The sequence below is a fragment of the Primulina eburnea genome, chromosome 1, assembly GCF_022965805.1.
Source record: "Primulina eburnea isolate SZY01 chromosome 1, ASM2296580v1, whole genome shotgun sequence".
NCBI lineage: Eukaryota > Viridiplantae > Streptophyta > Magnoliopsida > Lamiales > Gesneriaceae > Primulina > Primulina eburnea.
The window spans coordinates 52,717,861-52,736,893 of NC_133101.1; the positions used below are offsets into that span (position 1 = coordinate 52,717,861).

The 19,033-nt window shown below is 45.6% G+C and overlaps 1 protein-coding gene across 1 annotated transcript; it reads right to left on the reverse strand.

The window, feature by feature from the left end:
* Window positions 1-1,646: 1,646 nt before the first annotated feature.
* LOC140807979 (uncharacterized) lies at window positions 1,647-15,795 on the reverse strand. Its single transcript, XM_073164960.1, has 5 exons — window positions 15,651-15,795; window positions 12,935-14,478; window positions 4,803-5,246; window positions 2,355-4,328; window positions 1,647-2,270 (listed from the first exon to the last, which is right to left on the reverse strand). Exons 1-5 carry the CDS (start codon window positions 15,793-15,795, stop codon window positions 1,647-1,649), a joined length of 4,731 nt encoding a protein of 1,576 aa, XP_073021061.1.
* Between the last annotated feature and the right edge of the window lie 3,238 nt (window positions 15,796-19,033).

The following is a 19,033-nucleotide window of genomic DNA, read 5'->3' on the forward strand; positions in this document are numbered from 1 at the left end:
TATATTTTCGGCCGGGAGCTCGAAGATGGGCTTCCAAATACTGAAGCGGGTGGTGACTCCTGCCGAGGAGACTATCCTACAGGCTTCGAAGGCCGGGGATCTCATGCTGGAGAGCTTTAACCTCGCGCTGGCTGTATGCTCTCTCCCCTTACTTCTGCTTCTTTGCTTTACTGGTAATACTTTTCCTTATGTGATTTTTGCTTATTCACAGAGCGGGCAGCTGGCCAGGGTGGCTTTTGAGAAGATGAGTGCCCTGCAAGAGAGCACAGAGGCCCGGGTCACCTCTGCCACCGCTCTTCATGAAGGTTCCCTGGCCCGCATTGCTGAACTTAAAAACCTCCATGCGGGGGAACTACGGGGCCAGGAAGATACAATCAATGTCTTGCAGGGCCAGATCGGAGAAGCCCGAGCAGAGATCTTTTCGCTGAAGGCTTTACTGGAGAAGACGGAGGCCCGAGCTGAAAAGCTAGATTTGGATGCCCGGGACGCTCTGGATAATTTCGTGCTGGCCACCGAGAGGGTGAGTGAACTGGAGGCGAATCTTGCAGCTCGGGCCACCTTAGAAGAGGAGTGGCGGGTTGCTTTTCTTGCTACTGCGGAATTCCAGCAGCTGGTGACTAATAAAGCCTTTCTTTATTTCAAGGCGGGCTTTAATAAATGTAAGGGGCAAGTGAAAGAAGCAGGTCTACTGCCTCCGGAGAAGAAGAGCCTCCTAGACTTAGTCCGGGCTGCTAGCTCCCTGCCGGAGGACGGTGCAGAGATCCCGGATGAGGAAGAGTCCGAGGTGGAGGAGGACTCAGAGCCTGAGACTGCCCCTTAGATTTTTGTTTATTTTTCTTCTTACGGTAGTTGTAATAATTTCTCTTTTAATGGATTTTCTCATTCATCCGTGTGTCTTTGTTTTATCTCTGTTAATAATAAGAATTGCAGGGAAACTAGGGCATGGTATCACCCGGGCCTTTAATAATAAACTGAAGGGAAAGCCGGAGCGTGGTGCCACCCTGGCCCTCAATAATAAATTGGAGGGAAGCCGGGGCATGGTACCACCCGGGCCCTTAATAATAAACTGAAGGGAAAGCCGGGGCGTGGTGCCACCCGGGCCCTTAATAATAAACTGAAGGGAAAGCCGGGGCGTGGTGCCACCCGGGCCCTTTAATAATAAACTGAAGGGAAAGCCGGGGCGTGGTGCCACCCGGGCCCTTAATAATAAATTGAAGGGAAGCCGGGGCATGGTACCACCCGGGCCCTTAATAATAAACTGAAGGGAAAGCCGGGGCGTGGTACCACCCGGGCCCTTTATAAATTGTTTGAGGGGAAGCCGGGCATGGTACCACCCGGGCCCTTTATAATAAATTGAAGGGAGGCCGGGGCATGGTACCACCCGGGCCCTTAATAATAAATTGAAGGGAAGCCGGGGCATGGTACCACCCGGGCCCTTAATAATAAACTGAAGGGAAAGCCGGGGCGTGGTACCACCCGGGCCCTTTATAAATTGTTTGAGGGGAAGCCGGGGCATGGTACCACCCGGGCCCTTTATAATAAATTGAAGGGAGGCCGGGGCATGGTACCACCCGGGCCCTTAATAATAAACTTTCCTGAAGCTTGCTTTTTATTGCCAAGTATTTACAAAGGATTTACAAAAACTTCTAAGGAAAATATTTCTTAAGATGGAAAGCATTCCAGGGCCTTTTGAGAGGACGGCCTTGCCCATCTTCAAGATAATAAGTGCTTGAGCTAACTTTGCGCACCACCTTGTAAGGACCTTCCCATCGGGCCTCAAGCTTGCCAACATCTCCAGCCGGATTTGCTTTTTTCAGGACCATATCTCCTATCTGGAATTCCCGATGTCGGACCCTTTGGTTATAAGTTTTCATCACCCGACGCCGATAAGCCTCCATTTTGATTGCCGCTCTTTCTCTCCTTTCTTCAATGAGATCGAGTTCATTGGCCCGGGCCTTATCATTATCCTCCGGATATGCGTGCACCCGGGTTGAGGTTTGCCCGATCTCGGCCGGGAGCACTGCTTCAGAACCATACACCAGGCTGAATGGTGTTTCCCCAGTAGCCGTTCGAGGTGTGGTACGGTATGCCCAAAGAACACTGGGCAACTCTTCTACCCAGTCTTTTCCAACTCCGTATAATCGAGCTCTGAGTGCCTGGACAATAGTGCGGTTGGTTACCTCAGTCTGCCCATTGGCTTGTGGGTAAGCAACTGAGGTAAAAGCCTGAGTAATCTTCATCTCCTCGCACCAAGCCCTGACTTTATTCCCCTGGAATTGCCTGCCGTTGTCAGATATAAGCTTTCGGGGAATCCCGAACCTGCAGACAATATTTTTTCATAGGAATTTAAGAACCTCTCCCTCCGTGATTTTAGCCAGGGGCTCTGCTTCCACCCATTTAGAGAAGTAATCAATCCCTACGAGCAAAAATTTTTTTTGAGCTCGGGCCACAGGGAAGGATCCCACGATATCCAGGCCCCACTGATCAAAAGGGCAAGAGGCCCGGATAGGCTTCATCAGGGCAGTTGGGTGGTGATTAATGTTGCTATGCCTTTGGCATCCCTCACATGAGCGGACCACCCGGGCAGAATCTTGATGCATAGTAGGCCACCAGAATCCAGCGAGCAAAGCCTTCCTAGCCAGGGAGGTTGCTCCAAGATGATCTCCGCAGCAGCCCTCATGAATCTCCCTTAGAACATAAATGGACTCGTCCCCGGAGATACACTTGAGAAGGGGACCTTGGAAAGACCGCCGGTATAGGATGTCATTGATCACAACAAAACGAGCTGCTCTCTTTTTGATTTGACTGGCCTCCTTGGCATCCTCGGGTAGATGGGACCGGGAGATGTAGTCAAGGATGGGGGTGGCCCAATCATCTTCCCGGGTTTTAGGAGGCTCGGTATCCACTGAGGATACCAGGCTAGTGTGGTAAGATATACCCGGTTCCCGATAGTCAGTAAGTGAAGCCGCCATTTTTGCCAGGGCATCGGCTTCAGTATTTTTCTCTCGGGGAATCTGCTCTACGCTCCAATCTATGAAATATGCTGATAACTCCCTGATGATAGTCAAGTATTTTACAAACTTCTCCTCCCGGACCTCATACGCTCCCTTTACTTGTTGGGCTACCAACTGCGAATCTGTATAAATAATGACCCGAGTAGCTCCAGCATTCCGGGCTGCTTTTATCCCGATGATAACGGCCTCATACTCTGTTTCATTGTTGGAGGCCCGGAAGTCCAACTTAACTGCCAACTGTATTTTTTCCTCGGTGGGTGATATCAATAGTACTCCCACCCCGCTGCCATCTTTGCCGGAAGCCCCGTCTACAAATATCCTCCAAATTCCCTCGATATCGGGGACAATCATCTCAGTGATAAAATCTGACAAGGCCTGGGCTTTAATCGCCTTCCGGGGTTGGTACTCGATGTCATACTCTCCCAATTCTACAGTCCACTTTACCAGCCTTCCCGAGATCTCTGGCTGAGTCATGATTCTCCCGAGAGGGGTATTGGTCAGCACCGTGATAGGATGAGACAAGAAGTACGGGCGAAGTTTTCGTGCTGTAATTATCAGGGCCAGAGCCACCTTCTCTACTTCGGTATATCTAACCTCGGGCCCTTTGAGTGCGTGACTCACATAATAGACCGGCCTTTGATCAGTACCTTCTTCTCGGATCAGTACAGAGCTGACAGCATATTCGGTAGCCGAAAGGTACACCCAAAGTTTCTCTCCGGGTCCAGGCTTCTCAAGGACAGGGAGCCCGGCTAGGTGATTCTTCAATTCTTTGAAAGCCTTCTCACATTTTTCATCCCAGCCAAACTCTTTGGCTCTCCTTAGGGCTTGGAAGAAAGGGTAACTCCGGTGTGCAGATCGAGAAATAAAGCGTGATAAGGCGGCGATTCTCCCTGTGAGCCTCTGTACATCCTTGACTGATTTTGGGGATGCCATTTCAGTAATAGACCTGACTTTCTCCGGATTGACCTCAATTCCTCTCTCGGTGACCATGAACCCAAGGAACTTGCCACTCTTAACTCCAAATGTGCATTTGGCTGGGTTTAACCTCACCCCATACTCTCGGAGAGTAGAAAAAGTCTCTTCGAGGTCTGGGATGAGCTCATTGTGTGCCCGAGATTTCACCAAGATATCGTCTACGTAAACCTCGATATTCCGCCCGGCTTGCTTGGTGAATATCTTGTCCATCAATCTTTGATATGTAGCCCCGGCATTTTTTAACCCAAAGGGCATGACCACATAGCAAAAGGTTCCTCCCGAGGTAATGAAGCTAACCTTCTCCTGATCTTCCCGGGCCAAGGGGATCTGATGGTACCCCTGGTAGGCATCCATGAAGCACAGCAATTCATACCCCGATGTCGAATCCACCAGTTGATCAATCCGGGGTAGGGGATAGCAGTCTTTTGGGCAGGCTTTGTTTAGATCCCTGAAGTCAACACACATCCTCCATTTGCCAGCTGATTTGGGTACCAAGACTACATTGGATAGCCAGGTGGGAAACTAGATTTCTCTAATCTGCCCGGCCCTCAATAGTTCCCCCACTTGATCGGCAATTACTTTATCCTTCTCGGGACCGAAGTGTCTCTTCCTCTGCTTTACTGCCCGAGAACCCGGGATGATATTTAACTTGTGCTCTGCTACGTGGGGGGAGATCCCTATCAATTCTGATGAGGACCATGCGAAGATATCCGCATTCTTTGCTAGGCACTGTAGTAATTGAGCCCGGGTCACTGGCTCAAGATCCCGGGCTATCTTTGTTGTTTTCAAGGGCTGCCCGGGTAAGATGCTTACTTCCTCCTGCTCCTCCCCTTCCACCATGTATACCTGTTGGATAGAGTGCACCTCCTCCTTCCCTGGTCTCCTACTCTCTCCACTTCGTCGGGCTCTTTTATTTTCAACTTTGACGGTTTCCGCATAGCACTTGCGGGAAGAGGGCTGATCTCCCCTTACTTCTCCAACTCTGTTCCCCACCGGGAACTTTAACTTCTGATGGTAAGCCGAGGCTACAGCTCGGAGAGCGTTCATAGCCGGCCTGCCTAAAATGATATTGTAAGAGGTAGGAGCACTTACCACCGTGAAAACCGTCATCACCGTCTTCCTGAGCTCCTCAGCTCCTATTGTGAGGGGCAAGGTGATTTCCCCCCGGGGGTAAACTGTGTGGCCAGCAAATCCGAATAATGCCGTTTCCACTGGCTGCAACTGGTAGCCCTCCAAGTCCATCTGATCCAAGACCTCCTGGAAAATAATGTTCACCGAGCTTCCTGAATCGATGAAAATCCGGCGGATGTCATAATGTAGTAACCCGATTCCTAATTTGAGTTAATTATCGGATTAATTATATTTTCGGTGGGATCGGAAGGACCGAACAAGTTCGGATCGTCCGATGAGTTCGGATCGTCCGAGCCAGTGTCGGACCGTCCGAGACAGGTGGCTGGACACGTGGAAGGGTTCTGGACACGTGGTAAGGTTCGGATCATCCAATTGGGGTTCGGATCGTCCGAGACAGGTGGCTGTACTCGTGGAAGTCATGCAAGGATCGGATCGTCCGATCAGAGTTCGGACCGTCCGAAGTGTGCCGGATCGGAGCTTCCGAAATGGTTCGGATCGTCCGAACATTGGCTATAAATAGAGGCGCGAGGCTTCATTTGTGACTCGCCAATTCAGAGAGTTCCATAGCATTTCAGTCGTTTCTGTGAGATTCTAGTCTTTTTCCGAGGTTCGGGCACTAGCGGGGAGCTGCTGGTCTTGTAGCGGAGCTGTGCTCTAGTTGGGAGCTAGCGGTATCAGTGGGCTAGCGACGGACGAAGGTTTGGAATTGTATCAGTATTATCTCAGGATTATCTAGTTAAGTCTGGTAGATAAGTTTTAGTGATGGTTTTCACTTGATGCATAGGCTTGGACTAGACCTGTTGTCTGGTTATTCCAGTGGATTAGGATTGCTGTGATAGAGGTACGAAAGTACTATCCGAGATATCCTGGTCGAGTATACATTCTTATATGTGTTGCATGATTATGTGGTGCATTGATATATGTCATATGATGCATGCTATTATGTCACGTTTATTACTGCATGTTGCATTTCATGTTGAGCCGTATCTCCTTCGAGATAGCCTTTACTGTTGAGCTGTATCTCTTTCGAGATAAGCTATATATCTTGTGGGACCGCTCAGCCCTGTCTTGTCTTGTGGACGCATGGACACCGAGAGTACACAGTGGCCGACGGGTCGGGAGGGCTTCGGTGATCCGGGACATTTTAGGTCCACGTCTGTTCTTGCAGTGGATGCAGTGACCCAGAGGTAGGACCGCGCGGCACTATCCACTTGGCGCCTCTAGACTGAGCATTTTGAGATCTTTTGTGATTCCTGTTTCTTGACTACCCTGGTATCATATCATAGCATGTGCATTTCATATAGGTTTGTATACTCATGCTTTTGTACTGGGCGTTCTTATCGCTCACGTCCTCGGTTTTGTTTATCTTGGACACCCCATTTCCACGGGGCAGGCCTCAGGTTGGATGGCTCAGGAGGAGGAGGAGGACGTTGAGTAGCCGGTGGAGTTATTTATTCAGTACTCTTTGATTCGATATGGTTGTACCGTATACTTTCTTTTCATTCTGAGTTGTTATGGATTTTCGATGGGGTTGTATAACTATCATTTGTTGACCTTTTCCGCTATTATCTCTGATTGTTATTAATTAAGTTAAGTTGCATGCTTAGTTCTTGATTAGTAGGTGATTCTGGAACGGGTCACTACATTTATGGTATCAGAGCATGCTTACGATTTTGGGATATAGATTCTGTTTTGGGATTTTCGTTGACCATTTTACCATTTTTCCCCATTCTATCTTGTAGCGATGGCTGACCACTTTGGTGATGAGAGTAGTCAGGGGAGTGTAGGTCGTTGGGGCGACCAGGATGATCATAGGCGTCATCGTGAGCATCGTCATCGTCGGGATGGTCCTAGGCGTTTTGATTTGCATCGTTTTATTCAGATGGGGCCTAAGCCTCTAGTCGGTGGAGAGACTCCCGATGATGCTGAGGACTGGTTAGAGCGCATGGAGAGTTGTTTCCGTGCATTTCAGTGCACCGAGGAGCAGAAGATAGAGACCCTTAGCTTTCTTCTCGAGGGCCGTGCGCGCAAGTGGTGGCGATCGACTTCTGCGCCGATAGTCCAGTCCCAGGGTAGGGTGACTTGGGCCGATTTCCGTGCAGCTTTCATGCAGCTGTATTTTCCTCCAGCCCTTCGCCAGGCGAAGACGATTGAGCTCCTGAACCTTAAGCAGGGGAGTATGTCTGTTGATGAGTATCAGCAGAAATTCTTCGAGTTGTTACCCTTCGCTCCTCATATCAGTGGCAGTTCTGAGGCCAAGTATGACCATTTCCTCCAGGGTCTTAACCAGGAGATCTTTGACCGAGTCACTGTCTGTGATAATCCTACTTCTTATGATGGGTTAGTGAACCGGTGTCGCCAGGCAGAGATCAGTCTCCAGCGTGGTAGGGCTATTCTTTCTTCTAGACCTCCGAGTACTTTGAGGCCTCGATCTCAGTCGTTCAAGAAATCTGGTTCGTCTTCTTCTGGATCTGGATCTCGATCTAGCGGTGTTTTCCGTTTTGGTAAGAAGAAGGAATCTTGTGCGCATTGTGGGAAGAACCATCCATCGGAGCAATGCCGAGCAGCCGCAGGAGCATGTTATCAGTGCGGAGAGATGGGGCATATTAAGAAGAATTGTCCTCAGTTGCGAGGTGGAGCAGGATCCAGTACTGGATTTCAGACGACTGTTCAGCAGAGGAGGCAGGGTCAGGCAGTGGGTAGTTCGAATCTTCGACCTCGTGCCCAAGGTCAGGTGTTTGCGCTGAACCAGGATCAAGCGGCAGATGAGACCGAGAGAGTCATAGCAGGTACTTTTTGTTTATGCGGTATTCCTGCTTTTGTTCTTATAGATACCGAAGCATCTCATTCATTCATTTCTGCACGATTTGTTAAGCGTCATAAGTTACCGTATATTTCTCTAGACGTTATTCTTTCTGTTTCTACCCCGATGGGTCATTCGGTTTTAGCCAAGCGTCTAGTGATGGGTTGTCCCTTAGATTTTGAGGGTAATGAATTGACTGCGAATCTTATGATTCTGGAGATGGAAGACTTTGATTGTATTTTGGGTATAGACATTTTGACTACCTACCGAGCTACTGTGGATTGTTACCAGAAGCTTGTTCAGTTCCGTACGACTGAGAGCTCTAGTTGGTTTTTCTATGGTGAGGGAGCGCGACCTCCGATGCCAGTGGTATCTGCTCTGAAAGCCTGTCGTGCTTTAGAGGCGGGCGGGGAAGGCTACCTCATCTATGCGATTGATACATCCACAGGTAGTGTTGGTATAGAGGATATTCCAGTGGTTTGTGAATTTCCTGATGTTTTTCCAGATGAGATTCCTGGTTTTCCTCCGGTTAGAGAGGTGGAATTTGGCATTGAGTTAATGCCAGGGACTGCACCGATTTCTCGTGCCCCCTATCGTCTTGCTCCGTCAGAGATGAGAGAATTGAAGCAGCAATTACAGGATCTTCTTGATAAAGGTTATATTCGTCCGAGTGTTTCACCTTGGGGAGCTCCAGTTTTGTTTGTCAAGAAGAAGGATGGATCGATGCGATTGTGTATTGATTATCGCCAGCTGAATCGTGTGACGATCAAAAACAAGTATCCATTACCTCGTATCGATGACTTGTTCGATCAGCTTCAGGGTACCTCTGTTTACTCCAAGATTGACTTGCGATCGGGTTATCATCAGATGAGAGTCAGAGATGATGATATTTCCAAGACTGCATTTCGCACTCGTTACGGGCATTACGAGTTTCTAGTTATGCCATTCGGATTGACGAATGCGCCAGCGGTGTTCATGGATCTGATGAACCGAGTCTTTCGTGATTTTCTAGATCAGTTCGTTGTGGTTTTCATCGACGATATCTTGATTTATTCTCACAGTGTGGAGGAGCATGTCCAGCACTTGAGGATTGTGTTGCAGATTCTTCGCGAGAAGCAATTGTATGCTAAGCTGAGTAAGTGCGAGTTCTGGATTGATCGTGTAGTATTCCTTGGTCATGTGATTTCCAAGGAAGGAATTTCTGTGGATCCCAACAAGATTGAAGCAGTGCTGAATTGGTCACGTCCTACGACGGTGGCCGAGATCCGTAGTTTTCTAGGTCTGGCCGGGTATTATCGTCGCTTCATCGTGAATTTCTCCCAGGTAGCTAGACCTTTGACGCAACTTACTCGGAAGGATGTTCCATTTGAGTGGTCATCTGAGTGCGAAGATAGTTTCAGAGAGCTTCGTCGACTTCTGACTTCTGCACCTGTTTTGGCGTTACCGTCAGGATCTGATGGTTTCAGTGTTTACACCGATGCCTCTTTCCAAGGCTTAGGGTGTGTGTTGACACAGAATGGTCATGTGATCGCTTACGCTTCCAGGCAGCTGAAATCTCACGAGGAGAAGTACCCTATTCATGATCTAGAGTTGGCAGCTATAGTGTTCGCACTGAAGATCTGGCGTCATTACTTGTATGGGGTTAAGTTTGAAATCTTTACTGATCACAAGAGTCTGAAGTATCTGTTCACTCAGGCTGAATTGAACATGAGACAACGTCGTTGGATGGATCTACTGAAAGATTATGATTGCGAGATCAAGTACCATCCAGGCTCTGCGAATCTCACAGCCGATGCTCTTAGTCGTAAGGTGAGAGCCTCTGCACTTCAGACCAGTGCTATGATTAGTACTATTCAGGATTGTTGTTCGTTGGGATTTAACTTCAAACATCGGAAAGGTATGGAGAGCATTCGTGTTGCTACCATTTTATCTGAGCCAGTTTTGTTCGCTCGGATTCGAGATGCTCAGATGTCTGATCTGAAGACTCAGAGATTAGCTCGGTTAGCGGGTGGAGATAGAGGTTTCCATTATCAGTCTAATGGTCTTCTATGTTTGTCTAATCGGGTTGTAGTACCAGAAGATGATAATTTGAGGGAAAAGATCTTGTCTCAGGCTCATCGAAGCAAGTTGAGTGTCCATCCAGGAAGCAATAAGATGTATAAAGACTTGAGGACACGATTTTGGAGGAAAGGGATGAAGCGCAGTGTTTATCAGTTTGTTTCCAAGTGTCTTGTTTGTCAGCAGGTTAAGGCAGAGCACCGTCGACCTGGAGGATTATTGTTGAATCTACCTATTCCTGAATGGAAGTGGGAGCATATCACGATGGATTTCATTACTCACTTGCCATTGTCTTCGAGGAATAGTGATGCTATTTGGGTAGTGGTGGATCGACTCACCAAGTCTGCTCATTTTCTGCCTTATAACCGTGACTTCACTTTCGATCGGATGGCTCGCTTGTACATTCAAGAGATTGTACGTTTGCATGGAGTGCCAGTCAGTATTGTTAGTGACAGGGATCCTCGTTTTACCTCACGATTTTGGGGTAGTTTCCAGTCAGCATTGGGCACTTCACTAAGTTTGAGTACGGCTTATCATCCAGAGACCGACGGTCAAACAGAGAGGACTATCCGTACACTTGAGGATATGTTGCGAGCTTGTGTTATGGATTTCGGACCCGCTTGGCAGGATCATTTGCCTTTGATTGAGTTCGCGTACAACAACAGCTATCATCGTAGTATTGGTATGGCACCATTTGAGGCGTTGTATGGGCGACGTTGTCGTACTCCATTATTCTGGGACGAAGTTGGGGAACGACATGTTGAGGGACCGGAGTTAGTCCAGCAGGCTATTGATAAAGTTGCAGTAATCAAGAAACGGATTAAGATCGCTCAGGATCGACAGGCTAGTTATGCGAACACCAAGCGGCGACCTCTTTATTTTCAGCCAGGTGAGAAAGTGTTTCTCCGAGTTTCGCCTTTTCGCAGGATTTTGAGATTTGGTCTCAAGGGTAAGCTATCTCCGAGATTTATTGGTCCTTTTGAGATTCTGGAATGTGTGGGAGATTTGGCTTACAGGTTAGCATTACCTCCGTATCTGTCTGGGATTCATGACGTGTTTCACGTATCCCTTTTGCGACGATATGTGGTAGATGAATCACATATTTTACATCCATCTGAAGTTCAACTTGAATCGGATTTGTCTTACGTGGAGCGACCAGTTCAGATTCTCGATCGCAAAGATAAGGTGTTGCGGAATAAGATCATTCCTCTTGTCTTAGTTCAGTGGCAGCGTAGAGGCACTGAAGAAGCCACTTGGGAGCTAGAGAGTCGTATGCGTTCGGAGCATCCAGAGCTCTTTTGAGTTGTACTGTAGTTGTACTATGGATGTAAGCATGTTTTCCGTTGTAATCCAATTATCAGTTGTGTTTGGCAACAATTGAGATGTAATAACAATGTTGTTATTTCAGTTTTGTTCATCCTATAAACTTGATTTCGAGGACGAAATCTTTTAAGGGGGGGGAGAATGTAGTAACCCGATTCCTAATTTGAGTTAATTATCGGATTAATTATATTTTCGGTGGGATCGGAAGGACCGAACAAGTTCGGATCGTCCGATGAGTTCGGATCGTCCGATGAGTTCGGATCGTCCGAGCCAGTGTCGGACCGTCCGAGACAGGTGGCTGGACACGTGGAAGGGTTCTGGACACGTGGTAAGGTTCGGATCATCCGATTGGGGTTCGGATCGTCCGAGACAGGTGGCTGTACTCGTGGAAGTCATGCAAGGATCGGATCGTCCGATCAGAGTTCGGACCGTCCGAAGTGTGCCGGATCGGAGCTTCCGAAATGGTTCGGATCGTCCGAACATTGGCTATAAATAGAGGCGCGAGGCTTCATTTGTGACTCGCCAATTCAGTGAGTTCCATAGCATTTCAGTCGTTTCTGTGAGATTCTAGTCTTTTTCCGAGGTTCGGGCACTAGCGGGGAGCTGCTGGTCTTGTAGCGGAGCTGTGCTCTAGTTGGGAGCTAGCGGTATCAGTGGGCTAGCGACGGACGAAGGTTTGGAATTGTATCAGTATTATCTCAGGATTATCTAGTTAAGTCTGGTAGATAAGTTTTAGTGATGGTTTTCACTTGATGCATAGGCTTGGACTAGACCTGTTGTCTGGTTATTCCAGTGGATTAGGATTGCTGTGATAGAGGTACGAAAGTACTATCCGAGATATCCTGGTCGAGTATACATTCTTATATGTGTTGCATGATTATGTGGTGCATTGATATATGTCATATGATGCATGCTATTATGTCACGTTTATTACTGCATGTTGCATTTCATGTTGAGCCGTATCTCCTTCGAGATAGCCTTTACTGTTGAGCTGTATCTCTTTCGAGATAAGCTATATATCTTGTGGGACCGCTCAGCCCTGTCTTGTCTTGTGGACGCATGGACACCGAGAGTACACAGTGGCCGACGGGTCGGGAGGGCTTCGGTGATCCGGGACATTTTAGGTCCACGTCTGTTCTTGCAGTGGATGCAGTGACCCAGAGGTAGGACCGCGCGGCACTATCCACTTGGCGCCTCTAGACTGAGCATTTTGAGATCTTTTGTGATTCCTGTTTCTTGACTACCCTGGTATCATATCATAGCATGTGCATTTCATATAGGTTTGTATACTCATGCTTTTGTACTGGGCGTTCTTATCGCTCACGTCCTCGGTTTTGTTTATCTTGGACACCCCATTTCCACGGGGCAGGCCTCAGGTTGGATGGCTCAGGAGGAGGAGGAGGACGTTGAGTAGCCGGTGGAGTTATTTATTCAGTACTCTTTGATTCGATATGGTTGTACCGTATACTTTCTTTTCATTCTGAGTTGTTATGGATTTTCGATGGGGTTGTATAACTATCATTTGTTGACATTTTCCGCTATTATCTCTGATTGTTATTAATTAAGTTAAGTTGCATGCTTAGTTCTTGATTAGTAGGTGATTCTGGAACGGGTACACATAATTTGCCACCTTCGCTTGGATGACCAGGGCATCATTGTGTGGGAGGCTGACTCCCTGCAGATCCCGGGGACCAAAACTGATCACCGGCCCCTCATCCCTCCCTACATCCTCCACTCCAAAACTCTCTTGTCGGGAATGTGCTTTCTTGGCCCGGTTGGAATCTCCATCCGTTGATCCCCCCGAGATCATTTTAATCACCCCAAGGGTGGGCGACCCTCCTCCGTCCCTGTTTTCCCGACCACGAGACGTTTGACCGATATTATCTTTTTTTTCTTGTCTGACCTGGCCTTTATCCCCCGGTTTGTACCCTGCATCTTTATTTACCCACGGGAGCCCCCGGGGCTTCTTTGTTAACTGTGTCTGCTCCCCGGGGCCCGACTGGGAAGGGGCCCGTTTCAGTCGTCGGCACTCACTTGTGCTGTGAGCACATTCTCCATGATAGGAGCACATCTTGGGAGCGTGTGGCAGGGTTGGAGGTGACCGATATAATTTGGGTCCCTGATCACCGCTGCAAAGATGGACTCCTTCATCCCTGCGCGGCTTCATGGGGGCGTATCTAGAGAAACGCCCGAGATTATTTCCCCGGGCGTTGTCCTCAGCTTTCCCGACTCGATCATTTCTTTCTCTACGGGTGGACTCCCTCTTCTGCCGTTGCGCTTCCTCCATGTTTATGTACTTTTCTGCTCGGGACAGCAGATCCTCAAAATTCCCGGGCTGCTTTTTCACCAAAGACCTGAAAAAATTTCCCTCCTTGAGTCCCTGAGTGAACGCTGTAGTTTTGGTTTCAGGAGCACAAGCCGGCACCTCCAGGGATGCTTTATTGAACCGGCGAATGTACGCCCGAAGAGATTCATCACCTGATTGCTTTACCTCGAATAAGCTAAAGGCAGTCTTCTTATACCTCTTGCTGCTGCTAAAATGGTGCAAGAAAGTGTCTCTGAAACCTGCAAAAGATTGTATGCTCCGGGGTTTCAACTTTTCAAACCACCTCTGGGCAGAGTCCACTAGGGTGGTGAGGAACACCTTGCACTTGATTTTGTCAGAGTAGCAATGTAACATGGCCATATTCTCAAACCGGGTGAGATGCTCGTCAGGGTCTGAGTTTCCATCATACTCCCGTATTTTGGTAGCTTTGAAATGAGCTGGGAGGGGCTCACTCACAATCTCCAGGGAGAAAGGGCATCCCTGGGAAGCATCCGGGGCTGAAACCTGAGATGACCCTGCTTTAGCTTCCAACTCTTTCACTTTCTTCTTTAAATCTTCTAGCTCCTGGACCATAGAAAAGGTAGGAGCTTTGGAAAACGCCTGGGAATTCTCTTCTCGGTCTCTTTCTTTTTCAAGAGGAGACTCTCCCATTGCCTCATTTTCCTTTGAATGACTGGGTTCAGGTAGGCCCCTTTCGGCGAGGGCTTTTTGGACCGCAGCAGCTATCAACTGAGCCAACTCCTCTGGGAGGTGACTGGGCAACGAATTTTCTTGACCTCCTTCCGGATTTTGAGGACCAGAGTGGTTCCCCGTAGTTTTACGAGTGGTAACCATATCTACGTCTTCAGCTACAGTTTCCCACAGACGGCGCCAATGATGTCAACCGGGCAAATCGGGTGGTAGCCGGGTGGGCGATTTGCCAAGTCGAGTGTTTAGATATATATGCGAACGTTAATACGAGCTACTGATGGCCCAGGGTGGTTGAGCTCCCTGTCACCTGAATGACAACGCCCGGGATGATTTGAGTAGTAACCCTGAAACCACAGAATGTTAGGGGAGCGCCGGAAGTTGTTCCGGCGTATCCACTCCGACGCTCAAGTCAGTGATGTACGCAAAGGAAAACTTCGAAAGTAAGACTATTTGTGAGTGCTTGTGAGTATTCAGAGAAGAGTCGATACCCCTGTGAAACACCAACGGAGGGTACTTATAGATGAAGCTGGTGGATAACTTGCCCGTAAAGTTCGGATGGTGGTCCATGACTTGAGATCATGGGCCACGTTGCAAAGTGGTGGGCCATGTACTGGGAGTGGACTTGGTCATGGAGTGTGGGAGGATGGGCTCCGTGATGTCCGGAAGACGTGGTAGTCAGAACGTGTCTCTTCCCCGGATATCTTCCACCCGGGTGCTTCGGAGGTACTTTTCGGACCGGGAAGTTTTTACCCCGGGTATTGGCTAATTATTCACTGGGCGGTGGCTCGCCAAGTAGTTCATTGGGAATTCCTCAGATAACTGAGTGCACAACTTGCCGGGCGTCTGAAGATCCGGAATCCCGTTTTTCACCCCGGTTTAATGAAAGTAATTGCATTTTGATATTTTCTCCTTGCTCTAATCTTGCCCAAGTTTGAGGACCTCTCGGGTCAGGGTCTGTATCCGGGGCCCGGGTTCCCTTGGGTCATCATTTACCACCTCAAATGAATAAAAAAAAAGTGAACCCCATCTATGAGGGTCCCACACAGAGCCGCCCCAAGCTTCGGCGTGAAGGGAGATAAATCAGGTTATGCATCGACAACAGGTACCCAGAAGAGAGTACCTCTAATGAATAAATTCTTTACGGATTGTTGCTTTTTGGTTTACTTCCAAAAAGTAGCACGGTTTGAGTCATACGTTGCGTAGCAAAATACCAACACTCGTACGTTTTCTTGCAAGTTAAACTTTGAAATGTTTTTATATTAGTCACGATAAATACCGCTATAAAAAAAAAAACCCCCGTTTTGTAAAGTGAAATTTATCACCCACTTACACTGTCGATGGTGGAGAGTCTGATTTTTGGCTTGTTGACCACCTTTCTCGGCCGTATCGCCGCCCTTCTCCGCAGCCTCATCATATGTAGCCGCCATCGCAAACCTTCGCCTTCCCTGCAGAAACAGCTCCTCTACCCTCCCCATTTTTTCTATTTTATTAATTTTGAATTTTACTTTAAAAAATATGAAATTAAGGCTACGTGTTTATAGTAGGAAAATCTGTCACTTAATCTCTATTTTAACAAGGCTTAAATGCAAGAATCAATGGTTGAAAACTTGAAAGAACCCAAAAAATATTGCTGATTGTGACAGTCTTTGTGGTTGGGCTTGTGTGTATTTTCCGCGTTTCATGACTATGCTTTCCGCCCCAATTTCCCAGCATTATTTATCTTGCGAAATTGAATTCTCAATTTAAAATCGAGCAATTATGAGTACTTCATCCAATCTCGAAACTGAAATTTTTGTAACTTCTATATATTATTTAGAACTGACATTTAATATCATAATATATATTCGAAAAAAGAAAAGTTTTTATGTTTTTTTTTTCGATATAAATTTTAGTGTACCTCATCAAAATTTATACACCAAATATCAATCTAATAATATGATATTATGTTTGGTGTAAATGATTTTTTTTTAAGTGATGATGTTTGGTGTAAATGATAAAGCATTAGTTTATAATATATTTTTATTTCTTTCAATATTTGACTAAAGTTCTGTAAAAAGATTAGAGTTATTATTATATTATATTAATTTATCATTACTATATCGTGCATCATTTATCATCTCATTCTGTTAGAGTAGATGTCATGTAAGACAACGGTTTGCTAAGAAATTTATAGACTCAGTTGTAATAAACAGTCTTTATTTTAATATAATTTATATTTCATAGTTTCTTTTTACTTATTTGTATACTCATGCAATCAACGTAGATAAAGACCATTATTATATCTTTGTTGGAACATTTCATGTTCGCAATCTTGATTTTGATGTTAACAAAAGTTGTTATTTTGTTTCTAATGATTTTACCCAAGTGCGCAGAAACTGAAACTGATAAGGATTCGAACTGATCAGTTATCGAATCAAAACTGAAGCTATCGAAGAATGCAAACTGAAAGTACCAACTGATTAATTGAACTGAACCAATTCAACTGATGAATCGTAAAACAGTTCAACTGATTGTCCAGCTGAAAGGTGGTTCAACAGAAGACCTACAGAAGTCTGGTCAGCTGATGAAGAGTTCAACTGATGAAAAGTCAAGCTGATCAGTTCATGTGAAACAGTAAATCATTTAAACTGAGGAGTCAACTGATTTCACCAACCCAACTTTAGAGCATTTCAGATGACCAGTTCAGATCATCGGTTAGAATCAATCAGTTGCAGAACACGACAAGCTTATTCTATGAAATCCAGCTGTGCACAAAAGTACAAAAGCAATTATCCACACAAAGGACAATTATAGACGTTGCATCAATGTTTAAAGCCTAAATGTTCCAGAATGGCTGTAGGAAAGTACAAGACAAATTTCGAGGAACAGATTCAAATGCAACATATACAATAATTGAGTCTCACTTTATGATCAAGTTTCGCGCCTATAAATAGAAAATGAAGATCGGTGCATACTCATGAACGAGAGGTAAAAACAAGAGAGAAAAGAAAGTGCACGCTTATTGCATATTAGCTTACAAAGAAACAATCAACCCATTCGAAGGAACACTCCAGAGTTATATCAGCTTAGTGTAGAATCTTATTTCGCTTAGTGTGTGAGAACTTCTTTCGGGTTGTTTTCATATATCAGTTCACACACACACACACGCACACATTCACCACCACTCAAATACAGTCTTGTACAAAGACGTAAAACTTGTGTATGTAGTCTTTGACACACAGACGTTATAAAACTAGGAGTTCAGTTAGACAGTGGATAAATTCTAAGCTGGGTGGGTTTGTACAAGGTATTGTATAAATCAAAGTCTTCTAGTTAGACATGTCAAAACGGGCTGACCCGCCACAACCGACCATTAGGCGGGGCAAAGCGGGCCTTTAAATGGCCAACCCAGTCCAACCCACCTCGGGCCGTGTCCTATTCTTAAGGTGATTGAGGAAGTTGATATGAGTTCTGGAAACAGAGGAATGTCTAAGCTATCAATACGTCTCAAAGTAATTAAAGAAAAAAAATTTGGAGAATGAATGCAGTGAAATCACGGTGAAAGGACATAAAGTTAAAAAATGGTAGTTCGAAATCTGGCAAACGTCCAACAAGTGCTTTGGAAAAAGCCAAAAGACGGAGAAAGTCGAATCCTAGCAAAAAAAAAGTCATTTTAAATGCAAATCATATCAGTGTCTTGAAACAATTTCAAATGTGCTTTCAAAAGTGATGATCATATTGAAGCAAAATAGTCATATATCAAATTGAACGATTATATGATGTCGATCGTATTTTTGTACACATACATATATTTCAAAAGAATGAAAAATGTGAAGATTATAAGCTCGAAAATGACTGAAACTTTACTTGATTTTGAACGAGTTTTGGAAAGAACTTGGACTTGGAAAACAAACTAAAAAATGAAAGCAAAATTCTCCCTATCTTGTTGTTGAGATGACTAGAAAATTTGGAGCTTTTTATGCTTCATATTGTGTGATTTTCTTAAACTCAATCCACTATTTATAGTTTCCAAAGAGGTGAACTAAAAGGTCCTCATTATTACTCTCTTTAAATGTCATAATTCTATTTTATTAGATGTTACAACTCTTAACATTTCAGCTGAATTAAGCCTTTTTTTGTCCATTTATTTTTGATTTTATGGCTTGTAAATGACATATAATAGCTGCTAATTATTGTTGACGTCCCTTAATTTCCTTGCATGCTGATAACAATTTTCAGGTCTTCATAAGTAAATTTAAAAAATCACAAGGTATCTAAAAAACGTAAAATTATAACAAAATTTGAGAGTGGAATAAAACGTTGGACAATGCTTGAAACAAAGCGATTAAATTTTTCAGATTATTTGCAGTAGTTTGAGCGATAAGTTTGTGCTTGGGCCAAACTTTAATTTTGGCCCAAACCATATGAACTCAAGTTTGGCCCAAGCACAAACTCGTCTATAGTGGGTCGTAAATACATGAGAAAAGTCATATGCGGTTCTTGTGAATCAAGTTACTCATGAGTAATTAGTAAACAACTCAATCAAAAATCGAGTATTTTTCGAGTTGAATTCGAGTTTCAATTATTTGCACTCGAGTAGCTCTAGTCACGAGCTACTCGTCTACTAACAACACATATAATTTTTATCTAGAAATATGAAAAATAAGAGATATTTTTTACAATACATATCGTAATTTGAACTTGAGTTCGAGCACAAGAGTTAAATGTCAGAAC

Excerpts from the sequence above, each read along its gene's own strand:
- LOC140807979 (XM_073164960.1), bottom strand. The coding sequence starts at position 15,795 with ATGGGGAGGGTAGAGGAGCTGTTTCTGCAGGGAAGGCGAAGGTTTGCG. Across the intron at positions 14,479-15,650 it reads GACTCTCCACCATCGACAGT|CTGAAGACGTAGATATGGTT; the intron begins GTAAGTGGGTGA and ends GGGAAACTGTAG. Across the intron at positions 4,329-4,802 it reads AAGGGGAGGAGCAGGAGGAA|GGGTACCATCAGATCCCCTT; the intron begins GTAAGCATCTTA and ends GATGCCTACCAG.